The sequence below is a fragment of the Ceratina calcarata genome, unplaced genomic scaffold (genome assembly GCF_001652005.2).
Source record: "Ceratina calcarata isolate Rehan_Ccalc_2016 unplaced genomic scaffold, ASM165200v1 scaffold400.2, whole genome shotgun sequence".
NCBI classification, from domain to species: Eukaryota; Metazoa; Arthropoda; class Insecta; order Hymenoptera; family Apidae; genus Ceratina; species Ceratina calcarata.
Genome location: NW_017163423.1, coordinates 114449 through 125673, shown reverse-complemented (window position 1 = coordinate 125673; position 11225 = coordinate 114449). Strand labels below are relative to the sequence as shown.

At 36.9% G+C, this 11225-nt stretch overlaps 1 protein-coding gene across 15 annotated transcripts in view; it reads right to left on the bottom strand.

Moving 5' to 3' along the window:
* The window catches only part of Patronin (calmodulin-regulated spectrin-associated protein patronin), a 53951-nt gene that overhangs the window by 15391 nt on the left and 27335 nt on the right, over nucleotides 1–11225 (bottom strand). For 11 of the 15 annotated variants that reach the window (XM_026814851.1, XM_026814852.1, XM_026814856.1 and 8 more), the window contains exons 2-12: nucleotides 10727–10822; nucleotides 6969–7184; nucleotides 6407–6861; nucleotides 6105–6220; nucleotides 5207–5317; nucleotides 3828–3909; nucleotides 3273–3492; nucleotides 2375–2882; nucleotides 2142–2308; nucleotides 1445–1456; nucleotides 228–404 (exon numbers count right to left, since the gene is read on the bottom strand). In XM_026814851.1, coding sequence (XP_026670652.1) covers nucleotides 228–404; nucleotides 1445–1456; nucleotides 2142–2308; nucleotides 2375–2882; nucleotides 3273–3492; nucleotides 3828–3909; nucleotides 5207–5317; nucleotides 6105–6220; nucleotides 6407–6861; nucleotides 6969–7184; nucleotides 10727–10822 — 2160 coding nt within the window. The remainder of the gene's footprint in view (nucleotides 1–227; nucleotides 405–1444; nucleotides 1457–2141; nucleotides 2309–2374; nucleotides 2883–3272; nucleotides 3493–3827; nucleotides 3910–5206; nucleotides 5318–6104; nucleotides 6221–6406; nucleotides 6862–6968; nucleotides 7185–10726; nucleotides 10823–11225) is intronic. The other 4 variants (XM_026814848.1, XM_018027160.2, XM_026814853.1 and 1 more) reach the window with 3 other exon arrangements.

The window sequence follows — 11225 nt, the reverse complement described above, 5'->3', positions numbered from 1 at the left end:
TTTTATTTAATGAACAGGCGTATTAGGAATAAAACGTTGATGATCAAAATTTTTTAATGGCGTTCTTCGAAGCAAAAGTAAATACAAAAGAAGTTATAAAATATCTAAAAGCCATACATAAGCCATGTATATTATCTAAATTGGTGGGAAAAAATCAGCAGATACGTATTATGTATTTTTCATCGAAATGTTTCTCTACGCAGGAACACTTTGGTATAATATCGTACCTTGAGCGAGAAGGGTCTCTGTGGTTTTTCTTGAGGGGGTTGTTGGGTTACGGGAGTCGTCTCGGGAACGCTTGTCGGGGTATCGGCCGAAGATCCGGAGGTTACAGGAGTGGGGGGACCGATTTCGGCCGGACTGTCCCCCCCAGACGTTGATGAAGAGGGAGATTTAACCTTACCCTGCAACCAGCCCAAGCACCGTGCCTTGTTAAGTACTCGGAGTCCTTGTTAAGTACTCGGAGTCCAATAAGTCATCAACCACCACACCATTGTCGGACCTCTCCGCAGCCAACGTGTACGTTACATTCAAGCACTAAATGCCAAAGCCAATTCAAAGACTTGCGAATACTTCGTCCCCAGGCTTGGGCAACTTCATTTAAAATTGGTGTAACAATTTCAAATGCAGAATCTTTTTTCGTTCATACTTCTGTTAAGAATAACATAGAGGAAGTAATGTCAGCCCAATTGAATCTGTTTTCACGCGATTCCCGATATTTAGAATAGAGTGTCTTCGAACCCTTAAAATATACAGAGATTCTTCTCCAATAATAATGAAATAATGCAAAGAAGAAAAATCTAAGAAGAGATAATATATTCATACAATCATTTCTTCCACATTTTTTTTTAAAATACCCAAGCCTGTTCACTGCCAACTTGGCTTTATTTGCTATTATATTAATTCTTTTAATGAAATATTGTAGAACTTTCTTAGTGCACAATCTCTTCAACTAATATTATAATAAACGCGTTTCTATTTGATTATCCGAAAACTCTAATTTTTTGTATCTGCAAATAACTTTCACTAGAATCTACGAACATGATCTTAATACTAATAATTTTAATATATCCATATTTGGGATTTTTGGTAATTCTTAAAGTCTAATTATCAGTACTATAAGAGTTAATTACGGAACGTAACTCTTTTGATTAAAAAAATACTAAAAACCAATATCAGACATGCATTCCATCACCAGAGTTAGTTACCAAGTTCGAGTATTACTGGTTAAGTAGTTATTAACATCAACGATAATGTACAGATTTTTTTTAAAAACAATGTTTTCATTAAACGAATAAAAAGCGGAAACATGAAAATAGCATCCAGAGAATGAAATCTATTTCATTATACGGTGTATGTAGACTACATTAAATTTCGTAATTCTGTAATAATGTACATATATATATATACATATGTAAATTCAACCCGGTCAGCATGCACTTACCACCAAGTACAGCTGAAAGATGAGAAAGAAAAACTTATATTACAATTGTGCAGCTGGCAATAGAAATTATTCGCTCTGATCATAATAGCCAGTAAATGAGGATTGTCACATTGACATCTACACACAAAAATTCATTACTTCATAAGCTAAAAGTATAATAAGAACCGATGTTACCAAATGAAATAAATGAGCAAATATTGAATATGCGGCGTTTACCTGAAATGAAACAATGTTTTCGCAAGCTTGCTTGCATACTACTTCAAAATAATGATAGGATCGTTCAGCCAGATATGAAACCAAATAAAACGTATAGGCAAATATACAGAATTGATATCAACTTGCTTGTGTCGTATCTAAACGAAATTTCTTCGCAGAAGAAAATGAAACTGTTTCGGCCGATATCGGATGCGACATAATTATCCCTTATACTAAACACCCGTGGCTAAATTTTCAAGTATCTCATGGCAGTATTTAATGTTCTATTTCCTTCTTCTCGATTTTTGTCTCTCGTATATTAAAATATATATAATAAAAATCTGAAGAATGATTCGGTCTATATAAGAAAAATTAATGATTGTACGATCTTAGAAGAGTATCATTAAAAAGGCCATGAAAGAGTTTACTGAAATTCAATTGAAGTTCCAGATGAAAAACGTGAACGTTCAAGATTATCGTCTCAACGTAATCACGCATTTACCTTTGTGACGGCTTGCAGAAACGCAGCTTTCCCTACTTTCTGTCTTTGTTTGGACATCACAACTTCCATTCTTCTCTTCTCATTTTCTATGTGACGACGTTTCTCTTCCAGCTTCAATCTAATGTTATTCAATTGCGAGGCCATAATTGTGTTACCACCGTTCTCGTCTGTCAGCACGATTACAATTTTTTAATACAACCATTTGAACATTATTAATTAAAGAAACGACCTACCAACAGAATGTTGTTCCATCTGCTGAGAGTGTTGGTTGCTCTGCTGTTGCCACGTCGTGGTATTCGGTAACGTAGCAAACGTCGTCTTCTTCTCACTGTTCCCATTGCCATTGGTCTGACCGAATTTTTTACTCGGCAAAATAGACTTGTTATCGTCGCGCTCTTGTTCCGTATAATTCAAATTGATACCCTTCTCAGAGCTCTGCCTGCTTAGATTCGCGAAGCTGGCTAACTTAGACGTTCCGTCCGTCTCAGAATTATCGTTATCACTGGAATGTAAGATTTGCTTGAGCGCCACGTTATCCAAGCTGGAGTTCGATGTTTGTCTTCTCAATCTCGGCGGTTCTTCTTTGTCGTATCCGTTGTCCGACAGAATGTGTTGTACACCACTGGCGTATACATCTTGAACACTAGACCTCGCTGGTAGCGTTGGTTCTGTGGTGCTTCGCTTGCCAATGTGCGCTCCTACCTCCTTGTCCGGATTTCTACCGAAGTTGTGTAAGTTGTCCTGTACAAAACGCTTTGTCAATCAATTGTTCCCTTCTTTAAGTATAATATCATAGGCTAGATATGCTGCTAGACTGATCGACCAATGTATTTTTTCTCTGTAACTCTTATTCTTCAATATTACTTTAGTATATAGTAGTTCTTCAATTGAAACAGAGGATGTTTCGTGTCGGTCGTGAGATATAAAAATCCGTAAATTGATATGTCTACTCGTGTATCTCGACGAAGTATACACAACATCGGCGTAATACAAAACAAACTAAGGTGAGGTGAACCACTTTGCATTACATCGATTAAGAGGAATGTAATGAAGCATTCCATAATACGTAAAATGTCACGTTATTTATAATACCACTAGAAAAAAAATAATTAATGCAGTGTGTAATTTTACCTGAGAACCGCCGAAGTTCTCTATGGTTAATTGAGAATCGTCCGAGACGCTGTTACGCCTGGAACGTCGGCCAGCGTATGAGCTTCTCCTCTGATCTTCCCAGTTACTCGGCCGACCAGCGGCGTCTGCTCTAGCTACCGATTTCTCGTCCGTCACAGAGCTTAACGTAGGAATGCCCTTGCCACGATGTACTACGAAACTTTCTTCGCTCCCCGTTCGTCTGTAAAACAATTGTGACATGAAAATCGAAATTATAATGTAGATAAATACATATGTACTTCAGAAACATAATCTCCTCAAATACACTATTAAAAAATATTATAGGATCACGAAATTTGTGACGAAGATTGCCCAAGTTTGGAAGATGATTACTCGGCATCAAATTAGTGTAGAGCGATAATTTTTCTTTTAAATTGAAATCTCTACTTTAAAGTCTTCTTCATCTTTGAGCAACTCTTGAAATTTCGCCATGCCATAATTTTTGAAAGAGTTTGATAAACTCATTTCCATTCGAAAAATCGAACTACGAAGTGTACTATAAAACAGAAAGTATACCTGTCGTCGTGGGAATAATTTTCGGCAGTTTGTTGCAACGATTGTGACTTCTTGACGGAGGACGACGACGAGGCTTTTGCGACTAGAAAACAATTCAATGCTGTAGCAACTGTATAACACGTATATAATCTAGAAAGTAGTATCAATGTCTAAAAATTAATAATCACTTCTGACGTGTGGAAGAACAGATGTTCAGAAGGATTGCTTTACATTATTCGGTATAAGAAACATTCAAGTCGTATTATGTTACAGCAAGTAAAATTCATGTGCGTAACTTGTATGTGCTCTCTAATTCAATGATCTACCACTTAACGATTAAACATCGAAAAAGCCACAGATATTGTACTTTGTATTAATTTATCACAGAAATCTCGTGGTACACGAGCTTTAAGGAATCAATCATACACGTATTTATAAAACAAAAGCTATTGTTATACACTTGAAAAATATACACTCGTCCGACGATGTACGATGTACTAACTAACATTTAGCTATGTTCCTATCATCGTGTAAATGTGTCAACAATCTACTCAAAAAACAATCAGAATTAAAAAGAAAAATGGAACTAAAACGGGAAACAAAAGTTACCAAATGTACATAAAAAATAAATATGACAAATCAACTAATATAACGTGATAAACGTGTACGTTGCAAAACAAAATATACTAACTGAACATGGAGTGGATATATTCAATGAATCGCCCGGATTTCTCCCTGCATCACTACCACCATTATGACACAAGGTAAGAAGAGAATATCATGCGGAATAAAAGAGAAACTAATGTCAATGCAAGCGGCAACGAAACCAACAGAGGAACAATTCATTATAACAGAAATATACAAGCAGACACTACATGCATGCACTCGTTGTTAGACGATCGCTACACATCATCACATCATTAACGTAACGCAAACAGCAGTTAATAAAAAGCAGTGCACGTATAGTATTCGTATTTGCGCTTTGTTAAACACACCTAAAATCTAAAGGAGCCGACCACATTTTAAATGCAGAACTCATTGTTCTGTTCGGCATGAACACGTTGATGAAAGAATCAACAGTATTGTAATGCGTTGCATTTAAAATGCGGAACAATCCCATGACCGAAAAGATAGAAAATCGAAGAAAATCAAAAGAAGATGAGAAGAAGAGGCGGACTGAAAAGAAATAGAAAAAAGACACATCGAGGAACAAACGGCAAACTCGAGAAATTCGGTCTCTCGAAGAACCTGAACACTTTTTTTTACTATGGGTACATATATTTTCGATTAATTTCGTTCGAATCGACACGTCAGTCTGCGAAATAGTACGCGAGTTCACAAGCGAAGATCGCCTAGTTTCATGATTTGTTTCTTTTGGTTGTTTGATAACGTTTGGGTACCTGTGAAGCCTGGCGCGGATACGGAGAGGTTGCTTCTCAGATCAGGTATCGGAGCTATAGACTGAGGCAGGCTTCTTTTATGAGCTACGCCATGACTATTGCGCGGGCAGGCTGCAACCCGTCACCGCACCGTGCGTATTCGTTCATTGGCAACCGGGAAGTTGACGAAAGAAGAAGGCGAGGATAGCGTTGTTGTCAAGCATCAAGAAGGTTACGCCATAGAAATATATGGAAATATTACAGTTTTACATTAAAGTGACACAATCAACGTGGAGGATCGTCGCTGCTGTTTTATCCATTTCTTTAAATACTGTTATTACTTTCCTTTTTTGCTTTTAAATTAAATCATATAATTAACTGTTAAACAATAGTACGATTTGTAATTGCTGTTCATATGTATATATGAAAAAAATAGATACAGATGCGCTTCATTAGTAGCTGCTAAGGACCTGGATCTCGAGACTGGGAACGAGTGTGTGTACTGACACTGATAAAAAGCGTGATACCGTTCCAACTGCGAGCAATATTTATTTTTCTCGACGTATAACTCGTACAGCAATTAAATAAATGAACACACGAAGTTTGCGAAGTGTCAGAAAAATTTTATCTCCTTATATTTATTTTTAGAAGAAATTACATGTATAAGGGAATTAAATTGCTCGCAACCGAAACGGAATTCCATGGAAATAAGGTATAACAAAATAAATTATAGAACGGGTAAGTCCAATACAGAATGTACGCAGCCTTCACCAATCACATTAATAATTCGATACCAGAAACTTTATGAACCCTTTGCGATAAAAGGATGCGTTCAATAAGTGTTGAACAAAATCTCGACAAATGCTTTTCTTTCTTAATTCGAAATTCATTCGTTTCATCGTTTAAATACATTACGTACCATCTAGAAACTGCATCGCCCTCTCCTCGCCAGGATAGCGTACGCATTTCGCCGGATGAATTTCCAATACGTTATACATATCCGCCAGAAACACAACTAAGTTTTGCTTCATGGACCTATTTGAAAGAAACATATTCACCCTCAAATGATTTCGTTTCATGTTTAGCCATCTTATTTAATTTGTACAGATTCGATAATAAAATAAAAATGTAGTATAAAATTAGGAAATGTCAGATGAAAAATACTAATATATGCTAGATTCTCTAATGAGCAATTAAGTTCGCCGGATGTGAAGCTCTTACCCCCTCATGTACGTCACGTCCTCGGGTTGCATGTGAAAAATGGAATAAGGTAGACATCTGTTACAAAACGCGTGGACCAGCGATAGATTGTGCAACGCATCTGCCACCGACGGCCTCTTCGGCACCCTAATGTCCATCCAGTTGAGCTCGCCGGGGCAGTAGAACGCAACGACGGCGGCCAGCCCGACACCGTCGCACAACGATTGGAAGTCCTTAGCAGCTGGCAGTTCTGGCAGTCGCGGCTTCTCGCTGCCGCCCTCCTCCGTTTGTATCTTGGCGATCAACGCGCGAGACGCATGGCTGATCCAGAGGAGGAGACCTTTTTCATGGTCCGTCGGCACGTCCACGTCTGCCTGGGGGTCGAACCGTCGGATCGCGGAGACCACCCGGTCCCCGGTCACCACCTCCTTCGCGTACAGGACCATCAAGCGCTCTATCACAGCCATATGCGCAGACTGCGAACAGATAAGTTCGATGCAGTCGTTCAAAAACGAATTCGTTCGACACCATGGTTATAATCAACTTTTATTATTAAAAGAATAAGATGAAATATCGTCTTTACCATCTTCAGTGGCGAATTTTGTATGAGGATCGTTTCGGTGAGTTGAGTATTATTTGGCTCCGCGAGGTACACCCCCTTTCTGGCCAGGGCTTGGAGTATACCGGAATGATTCTGATTGTGATAATTTGGATCCGAGTAAATGTTCGCCAACGCCGAACAATACAGTTCCGCATTTGACAGCGCATGGACGATTTGCGGTTTCAAGTGTTCTTGATCCTAAAATAACAAATTTTATTCCATTACAATGGTACATACATGTGTATACGTACGTACATAATAAAATAAAGGCAATAAACGTATAATATATAACGGCGTAATTAATAAAACAAAATGAAGTAAATCTACCCTTAATAGAGTTAGTAAGCCACGGAGAAATGACATTCGTGGCTTGATCGCGGTGGCAATTTGATACACAGTAGGTACCTACTTTACATTATACGTGCATATATTCGTAGGTCGGTCGTAACCGCGTAAGAATATCCGGCAGACGTGACGGGCAAATATTAGTATTCCGTAATTTCCGGCGAGTCGCACGGAAACGCGAAGAACACGAGACGGATACGTCGTGGTAACGGAAATACACGGCGACACTGGTTGTGGCCATTGTCGCTGAACGAAATACAATATAATTGAGGTTGAATTGAAATATGCTCTGAAAACAGCAAATGCAAATTCACTCCCATAGTTCATAAATTTTATCTTTAAACAAAGTCCTTTGTTCCTACATTCGAGAATGGAGAATAACAGAAATATTTAATCAGAATAGTAAGATAAAAGATTACTTCATTTAGATTCGGTTAGTTGATTATTCCAAAGAGCAGCACAATTTAGATTAAACATCTGCGGAAATTACACGTGAAAACTACGTGCCGCAAACTGAGACGCTTCACCTTTTAAATCTTCAACTCGCAGTGGAAACTTGTTTTTCTCTTTATGATCTGTATCGTTTGAAGGAAAAAATTAGGTCGTAATTAACGTTTTGTCGGTCACTGGAGTTAAACTCAAGTGAAGATGAGAACGCAACGTTCTTGCAATTTATTTGAAATTTAGGATTCATATATGGAAGCGGGTTATATGAAAACATAATTTAAAATATTTATTCAAAAATTCATTTTATCAATTCCCATTTCAATATTCAATATTCAACAAATATATGCCGTATATTAAATTTTATTTATGACATAATTCATCTGTACATTTAATTTTATTTATGACATAATTCATCTGTTCTGCACATTAAATGTCTGCATTTATTATACATTATACTATGTACAATGTAAAAAAACTTCCTTATTGGCAAGCTCAATTAATTTTGACCGAGATTGCAATTTTAAGAATTACGACTGAGCGAACAAAGAGATTCCTTACACCGAGAGGAAACGGATTCAAAGAGGAACCAGTTCCTCCTTTCTGTAATAAACGTCATCCAAGGGCGCCGTAAATTTGTGCAAAACAACCGCGACTCAAATATATCTGCAGCTGAGAATTTCATTCGAACCTGTTATTGAGAAAGCAATTTTTTTGTACAGATCAATTTCATCCGAATGTCTCAATATTTGTACGTACTGTGCAATTCTCTCAGCGTTAGGTTTCTTTCCCGTAGTAAATATTTGTATTACAAAAATTGCACGAAACATTTTCTTATTTATTTACGTAATAAAAATAAATTTTCGTAGCTGACAATATTCCATTTTCTTCTTTATTAAATAATGATCAATTAAATGTTAGATGCTTAAGGCTTAAGGCGCAACTGACGATATTCTAAATGTTGTAATGAGTTCATTGTTCTTTCGGATAGCCCTAATAATCGACAGAGCACAGGTTCGACTTCAAAGGGAAAGTCACGACCGAAGAACGGTATCCGAAAGAAAGTTCAAGTATATAAAAGAGTACGAACTATTTAAAGTGGTTTATGAAGATCTTCCGTGGGAAAGGAATCAATGAGAAAGGGATTTTTACTGGTTAATTAAAGCCGTAGTCCAAGGTTGATACATCTATTGTAGTTGAGAATTAATTATATTCCCCAAACAGAGAGTATCACGTTAGTTACAACTTCTATCTTTAAATTCATGTTTCGAAATTAATAAATGTCTCTCTTATTTTCATATTTCGTTATATTCTTTTAGAAATATAATACTATTTTACAAGTGAACGAGATAACGTTTAATGCGAATAGTCTATTTCTAGTAAAGAGATTTTCTTTATAATTTAAATCCTCCCTGAATCTCCGTTACAAATGCAAAAATAACAGATTGTGTGCAGTAAAATCTTTTTGTCAGCTAATATACCAATTGAGTTGAAATATCTAACACTGGACAATTACTCACTGCAAGTGGCTGTACTTTCGAGCAGAATCGTTCGAACGCACTCTTAAAGTTCAAGAATCTCACCTTGCAGCATCGACACACCTCGAGCAGCTCTTCTTTCACGCTCGTGAATCTTGAACGCAGCGAAACGAGAAATCGATAGTCGGACGATTGGTTTCGCGTCTCAGCAAGAGAATGATCCTCGACTATGTACATCATGTGATATGATTGATAACAGGATCGGAGAAAAAGGAATGTAATGCGAATGGACACATTCGTCCCCGAAGTTCCATGATTTACTGGACGTAACAAGAGGGTCGAATGTGGTCTGATGATAGGGTAATTCGATTGGTTTAACAAGATCAAGTACGACAGCCTAGAATCTAGAGCCTAGACTTTTCGCGCATGTTGCATGTAAGAAGTGAAACAGAGTAATTTCCCTGCATCGTCTCATTAAGGTGCTTTTAGTAAAAAGAGTAATATCAGCTGAAAACCCTTTTTCTTAGATTGTCTTGGAATTTGTACGTACGCAGTTAAGTTTGAAAGTAATACTAGTTCGATAAGAAAAAGGAGTGGTAGATACCAACCTTCCAAATATCCTTAAAACTTCAGTTGAATTTATGACAATTTATGAAAATAAAAAAATTATCCGACCTCACGTGTAAGATACACAGATATACGAACACAGTTTTAGAGCAATAGTGTGTAATAGTCGATACGGCTTTGCTTATTTATTACAGGGTCAGTCGTGATTCTTCACAATTTCCCTTGTGGAATTGTGGAAATTTTATTCGTTTCTTTTATTATTTCTTTTGGTGCATTATTTTGTTCAACCAATTTTTAGTGCTTTCTTTAATAAATTCTGTTAGCAGATCTTTTCACTTTCACAGCGAGCAAATACAGAGATGTGAAAATGTATTCCTGCATTGTACGTAGGTATAACGGTAAAAAGAGTGTCTGTGTATATTTGAACTTCATTTTTGCAGGTGCGTTCACAAAAGTTTGATTTGCATGAAAATCCACAATCCATTTATTAACATGCCTCGAGCAAACGCCTGGTAACTTTTGTATGCCTTTCACAATGCGACCGCTTTCCTCTCGCGCGAAATAAATATGCGTATCGTGAAAGAGTTTCTCGGGGCACATTAAAAGGCCAAGGAAGCTACATTGGAACGTTTTTATCGTTCGGATTCATCTGCCATGCATGCATCTCTCGATCGTTGAATCGGAACGCACTTCAGAAATTAGAATTTCACAAAAAAAGATATTTTACGAACGTGGTAGAAATGATCAGAGATGAGTTTTTTTAACAATAGCAACTACATAATAGATACACAATTAAATACATAATACAGTGTAACAAAGATTGAAACAAAATATTCTCATTTACCAATTCAATAAAATATCCTTTGATCAAGTATTGTATTTTATTTTTGTATGGATTATAATTACCTCATGATCGACATAATATGGCTCGCGAAGGTTTTCTGGCACTCTGTTATTGTACGCCTTTGACAAAAGCCATTTTATGGAGGCACGTTGTTTGGCCTGCAACAATAAAATAAACAACAATTATTTTACATTATTTGAAACCACCAACAGGCAAGAAACATAAAATGGTTCTGATTCATAACAAAAGTAAAGTCTACAGACAGTGAACAGCATACTATGCAGTTTCGTTTTTTATACTTATACTTAGTATCTCGTATATCTACATTCTAACAATAAGCACTTTGTCGGCTACTCGAGACGCTTCTTTTCACCTTCATTCTCTAGTCAAATAATTGGGCACCCCACCTTTCCCTAAAGTCGTGAGTCGAACCAAGGGTGCTTCGCTATTCATTCGATAGAGTAATTTCAAGGTAGCAGTCCGAGACTAATCAAAGTGTAAGACATATAATAAAAGGTTGTATCCAATATTTGAAGAAATGAACTTTTAGAAAAAATTATA